At 37.7% G+C, this 17,355-nt stretch overlaps 1 protein-coding gene across 1 annotated transcript in view; it reads left to right on the top strand.

The window, feature by feature from the left end:
• Nucleotides 1-1,513: 1,513 nt before the first annotated feature.
• Nucleotides 1,514-17,355, top strand: part of MYOF (myoferlin) — a 107,892-nt gene continuing 92,050 nt past the window's right edge. Inside the window, 3 exon segments of the mRNA XM_029911377.1 lie at nt 1,514-1,681; nt 13,665-13,720; nt 15,895-15,986. Of these exon segments, the coding sequence (XP_029767237.1) occupies nt 1,594-1,681; nt 13,665-13,720; nt 15,895-15,986 (236 nt within the window). The 5' untranslated portion in view covers nt 1,514-1,593.

Raw genomic sequence — 17,355 nt, 5'->3', positions numbered from 1 at the left:
AATGGGGTGAGGTATAACTCAGAGTTTAATTTATTTTCTAGGAAACTTGGACCCTTACAGTTATTTTAAAACTCATGTTTTCTGTAACATTTTTTGTGCTTATGCATGCTACATACTCCACTCTTACTGTATGACCAGTTGGGAAAAAGGGTCACTTTAATTGGTTCTTGGAGCTCTGTTACTGGTCTACTCTGGAATAGAATGCTCTTGCTTAAATCCCCTTGATCTTGCATTCTAGACAGTTACAGTAAGAAATCTGTATTTGCATCAGTATATTTCCACATGGATAATATTAAATTTGTCTATGCTCTTGATTATTTTTCTCAGCTTCCCACCAGATAGTAACCAGGTGGGCCAAGAAACTAAGGAAATGAACAGCCAGTTCATGTAGACCAAATGAAATGAAATACTACCGTACTTCATACACTATATAGTTAATATACAGAATGAATTACATCTAAAGGTCAGTAAGTACAATATGATGGCTTGGACAATTTAATGACCATCAATAATATTTGCAGTTAATACAAGCTAAAAATAATAAGATCTGTGGTTCCAGGGCATAATGTGATATTTGCAGAGGTCAGGATGAAATTTATCTCCAAGTACGTTTATTGTACAAATAGATATATTGTGTAATTTTGGTTTGGTTTCTTTTCTTCTGAAACATCAGACAGGAAGCAGGACTAAACATACTAATGGTTTGAACTGATATAGCCAATTCTTTGTTCTTCTGATTCACCAGTTCTGACTGGTTTCATTTCAGTGGATTCCACTCCCTAGTTTTCTCTGGTTAAAAGCAGTCACTTACAGGTCACTGAGCAATAGACAAGGTCTTCTCTCCTTTTGGGTTAAAAACTTTCAGATTTTTCTTCAGACACCATATTATTACATATTTATTTTTTATTATTGCTCCTAGAGGGGCTGAACAAATGTTTATATAACAGTGCAGTTCTTAAATGCAGAATGTATAGTGCCTACACAGTATAAGAGAGGTTTATTAAAAACCTGAGCCCTATAGAATGGGTAGTACTTAAACTGTTTTGAAGAGTAGATATTTTGTGGATTTACAAAATAGGAAAGAAACATGGAAATATATTAAAACATTACACATTGAAAGCAAAGATGAGAAAAGTGTAGACCATTATAAAGTTCAATGACATGGTATATTCAGAAATATAGTTAAAAGAGGGAGCTGTGGTGTGTCTGACTACTAGGGTTGTGTTTAATTTTTGCCAGCTATATACTCCTCTTTCCCTGATCACTTATATGAGGTTCATATGCTCAGGCTTTTTTTTATATCCTGTTTACATTGTACATTTTTCATTGTCACATAACCAGACTTCACTGGATGGTGCTTGCTTTGCACAGGAATTATGGTGTCAGTTTACAGGTAGTTTTTTTTTTTTCTATAGCCTTTAGTAACTAGCCCGTCATAGATCCACCCATCAGCCCTTTTTCACTCTAAGCAAACTGTTCCTTGCTGCCTCCTCCTCTGAGCTTTTCAGTCTGGAGGAGGACACAGGGCATCTGAAGCACAGACTTTCTTAAGTTCCTTTTCTGACAGCAGTGGTTTAACCAAGTTTTGAAACAATGCTTCGGGTGATTGTGGAATCTGCTACCAATATCCCTAAAACTAAATTTGGAAAACCGGATCCTATTGTTTCTGTTATTTTTAAAGGTAAGGAAAACTAACAAATGTACTCAATCAGATTTCTGTTTGCATATTTTTGTAGCTTTGAGGACAGTGTTCTATATTGGTATTTTAAAATTATGAAATACTGAAGTTACACAAAACTGAATCTCACCATAATGTTAGCAAAGACGGTTTTTACCAGAAAGACTGAAGTTATCTGCACAGGAATGATATGGTGGAGTATGTTTGTGGGTGAGATTTTCTTTTTCTTGGCCTTTGGGACTGCTTTCCCAAGACTCAGTTTCCAAGCATCTGTAAGGGTTTATTCCTCTGCTTTTACTTATAAATCTATTTTTAGTGATGATATTAATTAAAGCCTACATTGTGCGACTTTGAGTTACAGTCCAGCACCTTAACCTGTGATGTTCATGCTGAAAATCTTTCATCTTTCTTTTTGATTTGGCACAGCAGCTGCTGCTCACTACCAATTTTGCTTCTACAGCAGTTCCCTTTTATTGTAATTATTTTACTAAAGTATTTTTAGCATTTCTTTTAATATTATTATTATTAAACCTCCTAACTTTCCATATCATACCATTTTCAGAGTTGCCTACTTGTTGCTTAAGGGAGAAAGAGAAAACACTTATTAACTAACATTTATATGTAAGATTGAATGTTAATTTCATTTTGATATAAGTTTTGTAACTGATTAAAGTTTCTATGGCTTCTTCTTCCTTCAGTACCAAGGGGGTTCAGCTATAAGTTTAGTGTTGTCACCTTCAAGGTGTGGAGGACCCAGACAATCTTGTATCATGTAATCCGTTGAACAACTGTGGCCAACAGTTAAATTTACTTCTTCCTATATTGTCTCTGTTCTCTTAGTCCCCATTTTTTCATCTCTCAATTGTTTTGTGTCCCTTCTCCCCTTTTTGCCCCTTGCTGATTGGTTCTGGTATCCTTTGATCTCTGTGCTTCCCTGATTTGGTGCTACTTTTCATGACCAAGTCTATTCCTCCTTTCTGAGCACACACTATTACCAATGCAAGTCATCTTACTCCATTGAGTAAGAGCTCTACTTATGTTGCTTCCACACTGCAGTGTTAGATTTGCTTCAAAATCCTGCAGTTTTTCTGACTGGTGCCTGGGCAGCATGGGAAATGGAACACCAGTGGCAGACATTCAAGGAGCAGTTTATATGTGTGACTTGTATGTAAAAACTGTAAACTGATGCTCACAGGCATCATCTACCATTTTCTTTAGTACAAGTTCACCCTGATGAATTTTTTTAGTAGAATATATCATTTCTTATTTTATACTGCATTTATTTTTACACTCTTTCTTTTCATTTTTTGTGTCTTGGTCATGTTCTTTTTTTTTTTTTTTTTAATATTTGTTTTGCATTCTGGCCAGAGTAGTGGAAGGAGCAAGAAAACAGCAGGATCTTGTCAACTGTGGAGGAGGACCCAGTGGTGAGGAGTTCTCAGCTAGTTCACAGTTTGACTATCCAGTGGCAAGGATGCATCGCAGCATGTCTGGAGTGTGCTGACTGGTTGCTTACACTTATGGTGTGTTTCGTAGGGAGGCCATTTTCCCCCAGCATGTTCCATAATCTAAATCAATGTTATTGTTAGCAGGGAGTATGCCAACAGAGTGGCAACACCTTTATTCTACTAAATTTGTTCCAGACCCCCCAACATAGAGTACAATTTGGAGATTATATTCCAAAATAAAACAAACCAAAAAACAACAAAATAAACTATGTCAGCAACACTTAGCCCCATTTGGCAGGACTTTTTTTTCTTGTGGGATTGGAGACCAAGTGTACTTGTGCTCATGCTTAACTCTGTGCACCTGAGTACTCCTATTGACATGATTAAGGCCAATGTTGTATTGTAAAACGTAATTTTATGATAGACTCATTATGGTATTTCACATTCAATCAACAATATTTTCTAAATTAAATTAGTCATTTAAAACTGATGGACTGGTCCTAAGAAGCATCAAGCATAGGTAACTTCTATTGATTTCAGTATATGGTTTAGAACAGAGGTTCTCAAACTGGGGGTTGGGACCCCTCAGGAGGTCGTGAGGTTATTACATGGGGGGTTGCGAGCTGTCAGCCTCCACCCCAAACCCTGCTCTACATCCAACTTTTATAATGGTGTTAAATATATAAAAAAGTGGTTTTAATTTATAAGGAGGGGGTTGCACTCAGTGGCTTGCTATGTGAAAGGGGTCACCAGTAAAGAAGTTTGAGAGCCACTGGTTTAGAATATGTTAAAACTTCAGTGGGAGTTGTGTGTGCTCAGTACTTCTGTGGGAGTTGGCCCTTAGACATGCCAGTTATGAAAAAGATTTATCAATTTAGACCCTGGTCCTGCAAACATTTATACACTGGAGTATCTTTACAGATAAGCAAACTCTGTGTGACTATTCACATGTGAAAATTTCTCACATTCATAAGCATTTGCAGGATCATAGCTTTAGTTTCTTTCATTAGCTTCTGATATGTGTATCAGGTATTAAAAATACAATTTTATCTGTACCTTGAATAGAGCTCATTAGTATTTACATAGTAATGTATAGCTGGCATAATTAACATACACTGCCATATTAAGTAAATATCCTGAGATATGCACAAAACCCTGTAGTGATAGACTATCTGCACTAGTTTTTCTTTTTTTCCCCAAGAACTTTTTTCCTCAGCCCTGTGAGCTTGACCTTTGTTTTTTATTTACATAAGGAACAGCTCATCATTTAAAGAGAACTACACACCCAAATGTAAACTAATGCTGCAAACACAGAGGCTGTAATAGCAGATTTCTGAGCTTGTCATAATTTTGTATTAAATGAAAGCGTTATTGAAATGGATAAGGAAAAAGTGTGAGAACATGCCAAAATGGCATTAAACACTAAAAGTTAAGGCAATAAAACATTTTTACATGTGAGATAGTAAACTAGAAAAAAACCCTGAAACTTCCTTCCTTTAGATGTAATAGAAGACATGTTTGTTTATATGCGTAACCAATAGTATGACATTTATTGACTTTCGGCTTCCTTTTGACATGTAGCATTCAGTTCTGACGTAAAATTATTTGGAGCTATGACTTCTATTTTGTTGGGCCAACTAGGCTAATAGTGGGCTGATGCTCTTCCTTTTTTTAATTAATCTCTTCTGGGTTTAAGGGCTTGTCTACATGGGAAAATCAATTTGCAGAATTATAGTGGTATAATTATAAAACTTTAGCTATGCCGGTGTAAATCTCCATGGAGACGCTCTGGGAATAAAAGTGACTTTGTTCTGATTTAATTACTCCATAACAACATTATATTTACTGGTTTTCAGAGGTTAAAGTTTAGCTACTCTCCACATTCTGGAAGGACCCAAGGTACCACTGGACAACCTTAATTCTGTCGTAATGAAGTTTTTGAGCATGTAATTATATTAAAGTTGGGGATGATGGTTTTTAAAGTATATTTTGGTAAGGAAGTGTGGCATATTAGCCCGTATGATACCACTGTCAGATTATTTTTAAAAAGATAGATATAGGTTTTCCAACATCATATGATGCTTATTTCTGCTATTGTGCCATCCACTGAAGTCAACAATGATGAATTAAAATAATGTGACTCAATTTGACTTCTGAGTGTGGGGTGATAGCAGTATGGTTAGAATTTTTAAGGAAGGAGCACCTTATCCTAAACAAAATTCATATCTAGTTAGTGAAATTCTTCTGGTTAACATGCACATTTCACCCATCAAGAACACTGACAAATGGTCACACTAAAAATGAATTACCATTTCCAATACAGGGTATTAGAAAATTATAGCCAGAAGTAGTTGTCATACTGTCTGGAGTGGCTCACAACCCTGAATGCCTACCTCAGGGCAGACTGTCAAAAACAGCGCAGACATCCCAAACTGATGGTATGTTCTATAATTCAATTTCATCAAGCCAGTAACAAATGTGAACTCCTGGATAACTATAACAGTCTCGCCATGGAGTCACACACACTCCCTTTAAACTCTCCAGTCTGTCTTGCCACCCAGGCACGTTGGACGTAGTGATAAATGATCACCTACACCAAAAATCACAAAATATTCAGGTTGCTTTCAGTCCCAAGACACTAGTCACTTACCCCAGATCCATTTGTATATTATATCTCACACCAAAGACACTGCCTGTAGCCAATCCTGTAATAAACTAACTTAAAGGTTTATTAACTAGGAAAAATAAATGAGTTATTGAAAGGTTAGAGCAAGGAAACATATACACAAATTAGTTGCAATCTAAATCTTAAGAGTGACAGAATTGTAATGATCTGTCAATTCAAAGTGTTTTTCAGGGCAGACCAAGGAGTTACCCAGGGGATCTCTGGCTTCAGTTTGGTTTCTCTGACCCTGTGAGAGTTCAAATAGAAAAGAAAGAGACAATTTTCCCGTGTCTTTGTTTTATTTCCTTCATTCAGTCTCCAAGTCCATAGGACAAGCCTCCTTGCACATAGCGTTTCCAAGGTACGATAGGGGCATTCATGTCTAAACACTAAATACATTCTTATAATACCTATTTTGAGCAACATTAACACATACGTGAACTGGTCTGGTCTCCAGCTATGAGTTTGTCAGTTCTTAGCTAATGCCTGCAGCCTTGGCACAAGCTGGCAACTGACCTGCCAGCATCATACCCCCCAATGCAAAACAGGTGTAAGAAGGGATGTCACTGACGCTCCTGAATATGCATCAGAATAACCCCATTCTTGATAAGGCATCAGCCACTACATTTTGCTTTCCCTTTAAACAAATTATTTCCATATCAAATTCCTGTATGGCTATACTCTAACAAAGTAATCTAGAATTGGTTCCTTTAGCTCAGTGCAACCACGTCAAAGCAGCGTGATCTGTTAAAACCTGACATTTTTTTATTACACAAACAAGGTTTACGTTTCTTAACAGCCCAAATGATGGCATAGCATTCCTGCTCAATGACAGCATAGTTCTGTTCAGTATGGTTAGTTTTTTTACTCAAGAAGGCAATGGGATGTTGCTTGTTTCCCACCCCATTCTGCATTAGGACCGCACCTAACCTGATGTTAGAAGCATCAGTGCACGGTATAATTGATTTGCTGAAATCAGCACTGGCCAAAACAGGCTCTTTGGACAAAGCCTCTTTTATGTCCTGAAAGCCTTTTTCACAAGCCTCTGTCAATACCATCCAGTCTTGTTTCCCTTTTTTTGTAAGGTCTGTTATGGGGGGCCACAATGGCACTAAACCACTTTACAAATCTCTGGTAATAGCTGGCCAGACCAATAAAGGATTGGACCTGCTTCTGGATTTGTGGGGCAGGCAAGTTCCTAATCGCTTTCTACTTTTAAAGGATCAGAGCAAACAAAACCACTGCCCACCCTGTGTCCTAGGTGGTATACCTCTGCAGTCCCCATTTTGCATTTGGAGACCTTGACAGTGAGGTTGGTTTCTTTAAGCCTTTGTAACACAATTTCCATGTGATTCAAGTGTCTTTCCAGAAACTACTGAAAATAGCCAATCATCTATATAGGTCTTGGCAAATGTTTGTAACCCCTGAGCACCTCATTGGCAAGCCTCTGAAACCTAACTGCTGCACTGATTAATCCAGAAGGCATACCCTTAAACTCATATAAGCCATATTCCACTATAAAAGCTTATTTTTCTTGAGCATGCGCATCTAAGGGGATTTGCCAGTACTCATGATCATGCTTATGAATTTTGCACTCCCGAGTCCCCAACAGAGCCAGTAGGTCCTCTATTTGGTGTGTGGGGTATGGATCAGGTTAGGTGATAGTGTTTAGCTTCCTAAAATCCACACAAAACCTCATGGCTTTATCCTTTTTAGGTATTGTCACAACAGGAGATACCCAGGGACTTTAGTAATTACTCCCATCTCCAGCATGCTATCTACCTCTTCCTGGATCTGTTTCTGCATTTCCCCTTTAGCACAATATGCCTTGCTAGGAGCAGGGCGTGGTCCTGCTATTTCAATGGAATGTATAATCCTGTCAGTTAAACCTGAGCAGTTGGAAAATACCTCTTTGTGGTGCTTCAATAAGGCCAGCCTTACCTGCTTTTGGATTGGATCCAAACCCTCTCCTGTATTTCTCAGGCACAACTACCTGCTTGCAAACCTCACCAGGACAATGCTTTTTCCCTATGGAAACCTCCCTATATAACAAATCTCCTTATACAAAAAATCTACCATTTCCTTCCCCAGCTGAGGTATTATATTCTAAGCTGCAACCCCTGTTCTTGTCTAGAGAAGGGTCATCTTGTTAAGCTTTCACAAACTCCTTCTGAGTCTCACCTAAGTTTAGCGCAGACTCCAGCACAGCAGAAGAAGCCTCAAATTCCTTCTCAGAAGCTACTACTCTCAATAGACAAAGGACTGAGGGCATTCCTCCCCACCCCCACAACTTTGCCTGCTGTCTACAGACAGCAGGTGAGTCAGGGCCATACTCTCTCTGGCTGCATGTTATAACATGAACTGCTTAAATGTGGCTAAAATGATAGAGGGAAACAAGCACTTATAAAGTTTGCGGACGATACCAAGCTGGGAGGGGTTGCAAGTGCTTTGGAGGATAGGATTAAAATTCAAAATGATCTGGACAAACTGGAGAAATGATCTGAAGTAAATAGGATGAAATTCAATAAGGACAAATGCAAAGTACTCCACTTAGGAAGGAACATCAGTTGCACACATACAAAATGGGAAATCACTGCCTAGGAAAGGGATCTAGGGATCATCGTGGATCACAGCTAAATATGAGTCAACAGTGTAATGCTGTTGCAAAAAAAGCAAACATCATTTTGGGATGTATTAGCAGGGGTATTGTAAGCAAGAGACGAGAAGTAATTCTTCTGCTCTACTCCGTGCTGATTAGGCCTCAATTGGAGTATTGTTTCCAGTTCTGGGTGCCACATTTCAGGAAAGATGTGGACAAATTGGAGAAAGTTCAGAGAAGAGCAACAAAAATGAGTAAAGGGCTAGAAAACATGACCTATGAGGGAAGATTGAAAAAATTGGCTTTGTTTAGTCTGGAGAAGAGAAGACTGAGAGGGGACATGATAACGGTTTTCAAGTACATAAAAGGTTGTTACAAGGAGGAGGGGAAAAAATTGTTCTCCTTAACCTCTGAGGATAGGATAAGAAGAAATGGGCTTAAATTGCAGCAAGGGCGGTTTAGGTTGGACATTAGGAAAAACTTCCTAACTGTCAGAGTGGTTAAACACGGGAATAAATTGCCTAGGGAGGTTGTAGAATCTCCATCATTGGGGGTTTTTAAGAGCAGGTTGGACAAAGACCTGTCAGGGATGGTCTAGATAATACTAGATGACCTCTCGAGGTCCCTTCCAGTTCCATGATTCTATGAAATTTCACCCTTAAAATCCTCCCACTTAAGGTGGACTTTAATCAGGGGCACAATCACAGAAAATTGAGCCAAAACTAAAATATTTAGACTTTTGCCAGGAAGTCTATCTTCTTCCCTTACCAAGCTTTCCTTAATCAAAGTGACCTAGGATGCCATGTCCCTTCAGCCTGTACATTCAGTGCCATTCACTCTAACAGTCTTACTAAATTCTTCACTACCTTACCAATACTCAGTCCTACTATACTTTATGAAGCCATCTGCTCCTGTACTGTTTCCTCTGGGATCATGGTGTTAGCATTAGCACTAGCACTCATGGTGGTAGCACTGGCACTTACTGTGGGGGTTCTGGGTGCAGATTGTGGGGTGACCTTAAGTTTGAGGCAATTTGGTTTTATGTGGCCAGGAGTCCCACAGTGATGGCAGACTACCTGCTTTCCCTTAGGGTAAAAGATTTTAAAATCTGGGCTCCTTTGACGTTTTTTAACAAAGTTGGGGTTAGGTTTATTCCCAGATCCCTCCTCCCTCTTAACATGGGGAACAGGAGCATTTCCCTTTCCCTGCGGTTTGTGCCCTGCATGAGCCCTTGACTCAATATATTTATCTGCAATTTCTGCTGCCTCCAAAACTGTGGAAGGTTTTTTATCACAGATGGCAGCTTTTATCTCATCAGTTACTGTCCCCACAACAATTGTTCTCGAACCAGTTCTGCTGCAGCGGTTTCTGGGGCAGTGGGGTGCTCAGACCCTGCTCCTTGCTCAAAGTCTATGAGCAAAGCTCTCAGTTTCTGATCAGAGGCTCTTTATGGGATAATCCCCTATTCTTACATAATTTTTCAAGGTTCTTTGTGTCAAGACCCTCATATGAATGCAATTCACTCATTATGTCTAATCTTTAACACTTAAAAACTCTTGATATCAAATGTAAACTTTTAACAGCACTAGGGTTATGATCTATAAACCAACTGACCAGTGGCATGAGAATCCTGCCAAGATTTTGTGTCACACCAATTGTCACACTATCTGGAGTGGGTCACGACCGTGAGTGCCTACCTCAGGGCAGACTGTCAAAAACAGGGCAGACACCCCAAACTGGTGGCTTGTTCTATAATTAGATTTCATCAAGCCAGTAACAAATGTGAACTCCTGGATCATTATAACAGTCTTGCCATGGAGTCACACACAGCCCCTTTAAACTCCAGTCTATCTTGCTACTCTGGCGAGCTGGACTTAGTGATAAATGATCACTTACACCAAAAATAATGAAATATTCAGGTTGCTTCCAGTCCCAAGATACTAGTCACTTACCCCAGATCCATTTGTATCTTAGATCACACACCAAAAACAATGCCTGTAGCCAATTCTGTAATAAAATAACTTAAACGTCTAACAACTAAACATAAACACAAATGAGTGGCAATCTAAATTCTAAGAGTGACAGAGTTGTAGTGATCTGTCCATTCAAAGTGTCTTTCAGGGCAGACCCAATGGTAACCCCTGGTGATCTCTGGCTTCAGTTTGGTGTCTCTGACCCTGTGAGAGTTCAAACAGCAAAGAGATGGAAAATTTTCCCATGTCTTTGTTTTATTTCCTTCATTCAGCCTTTCAGTCCATAGGACAAGCTTCCTTACACGTAGCATTTCCAAGGTGCGATACAGCCATTCACCAATCCTTTGTATTGCAATGTTTCTTGATGGCCCATCTGATTTTGATAGTTCTTCTCGACGGATAGGGGGAAACTCTCTCCCGGTCTGAGTTCACAAGTTTAGAGCAAACATTTTCTAAGTTATAAAGCAAAACTTACATATTTCCTTATAGCATGGAATTCAGACATTACAAATAAGATTAATGCATGCAGCAACTTGCAGACATTCTATCGAGTCTAAACACTAAATACATTCTTATGAGACTAATGCCTATTTTGAGCAACATTAACATATATGAACTGGTCTGGTCTCCAGCTATGAGTTTGTCAATTCTTAGCTAATGCCTGCAGTCTTGGCAAAAGCTGGCATCTGGCTTGCCAGCGTCACAGTAGTACCATAAATCTATTTGTAAACTAACACTAACAAAGACAAAGCAGGGGAGATATAACCTGTCTTTATTTCTGGTATCTATAAGTTAAGTGTGCTTTATTAACAAAGAAAGTAATATAAAAATATCCTATATATGATCATTCCTTACCTAAAGGTGAGGCCAAAAGAAAAACAATAGATGGCCCACTGCCCTACTGTGCAATTTACCCAGATTTGATTCTCATCAAATGATATGATTTTGGGTCTTGCTTTTCACGGTTGGGTTCACATTGGCTGAAGAATGGGTGATACTGAATGGCCCCAAAGGGAATCCTCTTGGCCAAGAAATGTTGCTATAGCATAGTATCTTAAATGGGAAGGGAAAAGTTCTTTGCTACAGGTACAAAAACAAAGTAAAATAAGTGGTATTAAAAGAATGGTAAAATAGACGAATACAAAGAGGCAACATAAAATGAAGGGAACAAACACTAAAAATCAACCTCAAATGTGTTAGCTCCACATATGGACTGACTTAAATTATGTATGTTTTTTAACAAAATCCTGTTAATTTAACCCATACACCCCAAAATCCTTCTCAATACTCTCAAATATATGACATAAAATATTTTTTTCTCAGCATACACTATAGTATGTACAGTATAAATGAAATCATGGACCTTATTTTTATTTTACTATTATTTTTTAGTAATTAGTACTAGGTAGACAAGAATGAGCTCTCCCCCTTGTCAAGAATGATCCTGCCCAGTGTTTACACTACACGGTCCCTTACATTACACTACAGGATTATGACTGAGGTGTTAGCTGGCTTGAGTGGGGATTGTAGTGCTTTTATCCATCAGTTCAATCAGGATTGGCTCTATGGTACAATTCCACATTACATGGAATTGCCAGTAGGAATCCTTCCTCTGACAACCCCACCTTCTGTTGAGCAAAAGACTGGGAATCTCAAGAGCTGTTCTGAACCCCAGATTTTCCTGGTAGCCATGCTCAACCGTGCAGCATTATTGATTAGGTGACCTCAGTATATAGGATTGTGAGAAGAGCTGTGGGAATAATTGATTTTTCAGTTTGCTGGCATTTCTGAAAAATCAAAAAATAAAAATAAAATAAAAAACAATAAAAAATTTTTTGGGTCAAAATGAAACAAATATTTCAAAATTTTTGGAGAATTGAAAAGTTGAAAAAAACCATTTCACAGTGAATGAAAAGTTTTATTTTGATTTTGAGCTTTTTAATATTTAAAATAAAATTAAAGGAAATTTCTAAACAAAAAGTCATTTCAAATTAAAAAATCAAAATATTTAATTTCAGAAATGTCAAAACAAAACATTTAGATTATTTTCAGAACATTTTCTTTGGTTTTCTTTTTTGACTAGCTCTAACTATGAAGTGGAACTCAGGCTGATTTTATGACAATTAGTTCTGCAAGATGTGAGCTTACTGCACCATAGATTATAAATGCTGTTTCCTTTGTGGTATGATGTGAGTCAGTATCCTGCATAATTTGTGGCCAATTCCTGTTACAGAACTATGTGTCAGTTCCTTGCAATGTATAGTATGGGCTAATTTTTCAGTGCCTTCCATTTTCATCCAATAGAAAGAGCCATCAAATCCCACCACCTGAGTAATGTGGAAACTGACTTAATATTGCCTCACCGACCTTCACAAAGTTTTACTGACAATTATAGTTGTAACTTGCAAATGACAATGTGAGCTTGTAATATTGCTTCACTAAAGGAGTGAAAGTAAGAAAGAGGGCAAGTAAAAAGTCTGTAAATGTCAATCTTTCTAGTGATATCTCTGTATTAAATAACTAAACAATTAGTTCACTTAGAATAGACATGATAATGAGTAAGGCTAATATATTAGTTATTCTTGTGTGGCACACACTTCCCCTTATAAATTTGCATTTGTTCAGTGAGTGTACTGTATTTTATGTTGGCAAGCGTCAAGCAAGAGACAATGTTTTCCTTCCTCCATACATATTTTTATTTTATTTTCTATATATAAAGAAAAAGTCAAAACACCTAGGATCAAAATGTTAGCTGATGTAGATTTATTATAATGGGGGAATCCTCTTGGATTCTGTTCTCCTTTCTATGGGTGAAATTCACACGGACAGGTCTGAAGGGTTTTGTAAGAGCCTCCGCACCACTTAAACCCCACTGTGCCTCTGAAGGGGAGGAGCTTGGGTAGAATGGCCATGCCAGACATAATCTACCCGCCCTGGTTGTGCACCATGGCATACCCCAGGGGAAATAGGCTGGTTTACACGGAAGTAGAGCCAGTGGCTGGGAGCTTCCACTTAGGGGATGCAACTATGTGCGGAAATGGCAGTCAGTGTGTTGATGCATTGCAGCAGTGCAAGTTGGAGATAGGAATTCCATCCACCTAACCCCCTAGAAACCTCTGAACGGAGCCTATTTACTCAGAGGAGTGAATTCCCCTTACATGCATGTGTAATTCTCATTGGTATCAATATCTGCACATATGAAATCTTTTATGAAAGAAAATAGAAAGATTCTATTATTATTTTACTTAATATTCTAATCCTTTAATAGAAGCAAACAATCACATTTTATTTTTATTTGCAGATGAAAAAAAGAAAACAAAGAAAATTGATAGTGAACTCAACCCTGTTTGGAACGAGGTGACTTATTCTCATTTTGTTTTTAATATATGGTACAGTGCATTATGGCTACAAAATTAGTATATTAGTCACTGCAGTTATGAATCTGAGATACAGATAGGAGTTAAAGTAAAATACTTTCCTATAAGGTGACAGTAAATGTGTTTTAAAGCTGAGTGAACAAACACAAAGTGGGATGGGTGATCCAGTGGATATAGTGTGCCTGGACTTTCAGAAAGCCTTTAACAAGGTCCCTCACCAAAGGCTTGTAAGCAAAGTAAAGAGTCATGGGATAGGAGGGAAGGTCTTCTCATGAATCAGTAACTGGTTAAAAGCTAGGAAACAAATGGTAGGAATAAATGCTCAATTTTCACAGCAAAGAGAGGTAAATAGCAGGGTCCCCCAGTGATCTACACTGGAACCTGTGTTGTTCAATGTAGTCATAAATGATCTGGAAAAAGGGGTAACAGTAAGGTGACAATGTATGCAGATGATGCAAAATTACTGAAGTTAGTTAAATCTAAAGCAGACTGTGAAGTTACAAAGATATCTCACAAAACTGGGTGACTGGGCAACCAAATGGCAGATGAAATTCAGTGTTGATCATTGCAAAATAATGCACATTGGAAAACATAATCCCAACTATACATACAAACTGACGGGGTCTAAATTAGCTGTTACCACGTAAGAAAGAGATATTGGAGTCATGATGGATAGTTCTCTGACACCATCTGCTCAATGTGCGGCAGCAGTCAAAAAAGCTAACAGAGTGTTGGGAACCATTGGGAAAAGGATAGATAATAAGACAGAAAATATAATTATGCCATTATTTAAATATATGGTACGCTGACACCTTGAATACTACATGCTGTTCTGGTGGCCCCATTTAAAAAATGATAAATATAAATATAAAGTGGAAAAGGTACAGAGAAGGGCAACGAAAATGATTAGGGGTATGGAACAGCTTCCATATGAGGAGAGATTAATAATAGTGGGACTACTGAGTTTAGAAAGTGACGACGAAGGTGGGCTATGATAGAGGTCTATAAAATCATGAATGGTGCTGAGAAAGTGAATATGGGAGTGTTATTTACCCCTTCACATAACACAAGAACCAGGGATCACTCAATGAAATTAGTAAGAAGGAAGTTACATAAGGAAGTGTTTCATCACACAATGCTCAGTCAACCTGTGGAACTTGTTGCCAGCAGATGTTATGAAGGAGAAAAGTGTGAGTAGGTTCAAAAACCAATTAGATAAGAATAGGTCCATCAATGGCTATTAGCCAAGATGGTCAGGGATGCAACCCCATCCTCTGGATGTCCCTAAACCTCCAGCTACCAGAAGCTGGGGCTGGGACTTGATAAACTGCCTTGTACTGTTCTTTCCCTCTGAAGCATCTGGCACCAGCCACTGTCAAAAGACAGGATACCAGGCTAGACAGATCATTGGTCTGACCCGGTTTGGCCATTCTTATGTTCTTATGAGCTGTGACAATTGTATCTCATCTCATTTTAAGTAAATGTAGATGGATTTATGGTTTGTTTAGGGCCTGCTTCTCCTGTCATTGAAGTCAAAGGAAGTTTTGACATTGATATTAATCGTGGCATGGCTGGGTCCCTGATATGAGCACTGCCACTTTAATAATTAACTGTACACCAAAAGTAATGAAAAATGGTAATGCAAGTTAGGGCTAGGTGTCTAGAGGGGTGTCACAAAGGTCAGTGTTAGTTTTAGCTATATTTAGCATTCTCTTTAATGAGCTAGAAGAGAGGTTAAAGTGCATACACATGAAAGTCATGGGTCATCATATCTACAAATAAGAGAAGGGTGTAGAAACACAAAGGCCTGAAATGATGACTGAACTTGGAATAGGCCCAGGTCTTATGAAGGCAATAAGTTATTTATACTAACTCAAGGGAGGAGCACTAGAAGTACTATAATGGGGCACTATTAAGAAACTCTCCTTTTTAATTGCAATGTACCAATAACAAGTCAAAATGTACTACAGACATGTTCTGAAGTTTTTCACTTCATTTTCCAGATATGCAGATGTAAGACCAGTCAGGTTTAACTGTGTTACTAAATGTAATGTTCATTCATGAAAAGTTGTATTGTTTGCCTTCATATTGTTAAGGTACTTTGTATTTCAGCTGTATTGATCAGTGGTTTTTGCTCCAATTCTCTTTGTACAGATTCTTGAATTTGATTTGAAAGGGATAGCACTCGATGTTTCATCATCCCTGACCATTATTGTGAAAGATTTTGAAACAATTGGACAAAACAAGTATGTACTTTTTTCATTGTTAAATTCATCTAATTTTCAATGTAATTCAAAAGGCCAAACAAAAACTATGAATCTGATATTTCACTACAAACAAATAATTGCTGCTATTAGATTGGTTGGTTGATTGAATTGGCTGACATTTTATTGTTTTATTGTGCTCTAATGATTCTCTATGTTTTAGGCCTGTGGTCTTCTCTTTGCTCACTGTGGTCTTCTCCCTCACCAATGTTTCTGTTTTGTTGCTCTGGAGGGAGACTTCAGCCTTCTCCGTACACTTGACCTTGTGCACAAAGTTATTTCCTCCTTTTTCTGCCAGAGATTGAGCTTCAGCCATACAATTGATATTCATGGGTTTTGGATCAAATGCATCAGACAAAAGCTCTTCCAGATAGCAGTCAGAAAACCAGTTCTAGTTAGTTTCAACAAAGTCGATGTTCATTGGTAATTTTACAGAATTAGAAAATAAATGACGGATAAACCCATTCTTGCCTGGATGAATATTGCAGGAAGCATTGATAGATTGACACTAAACTAAAAATTATAGGCTACTGAAAGATGGTCTTATAGACAGTATATCTGGTCTCTTCCTCAGTGGAAGATCTGTCAGAACAAGTAGGTCTGTTTTTTTTTCTTACTGTTAATGATATTGAAGAAATAGTCATGTTGTATAAAGGCAGCTATTTTTACATGAAAGGGAAAAGACATAACTAAAAGATCAGGGGGTAATGCAATGTTCTTTGTTTTTAGTGCTGGAAGTTTTGTATCCAAGAGTTTTTATGTTTTATCTTTACATTTCTATAAAATGTCAACTAATAGAATGAGAGAGACAATACTGCAAACAACTAATAGAATAACTATCAAGCATAAACTCATCAGAAGTATTTAGTTCCCTAAATTGTTTAAAAAGGCAAACTATGTATTTTTAAAAAATCAATGTTTGAAAGCTAAAATTAAATAGAATATGTAAGGTCCTGTAAATTAAGCTGGTCAGTATAACTAAAACAAGTAAAATGCTATTGCATAGAACACTTACTAAAAAATCCAGAAAATCATTTTTTCCCAGGGAATTGTGTAGTTCCTGGAATACAAAACTTTCATGTTTGGGATATATGCTTATAAACAGTTTCCTAGACATGTAACAAAGATTTGCTACGTTGCAAAATGCATTTTGCATAAAACTATACATTATGCATGGAAAGATTTCACTGCAATTAAATCATGGCCTACTTATGTACAGTATGTAGATAACATTGCAGTATAGATTTTCAGTATTTTGTCATAATTATTATTTGTATTGCCATAGTGCCTATTAGCCCTAGTTGTGGAAATCATGATATCTGAAGAAAGAAATTGACACAGAAAAGTCTGC

Source organism: Terrapene carolina, unplaced genomic scaffold, assembly GCF_002925995.2.
Source record: "Terrapene carolina triunguis isolate 2854851 unplaced genomic scaffold, T_m_triunguis-2.0 Scaffold95, whole genome shotgun sequence".
In the NCBI taxonomy this organism is placed as follows: Eukaryota; Metazoa; Chordata; order Testudines; family Emydidae; genus Terrapene; species Terrapene triunguis.
This window is presented reverse-complemented; position numbering and strand designations above follow the sequence as displayed.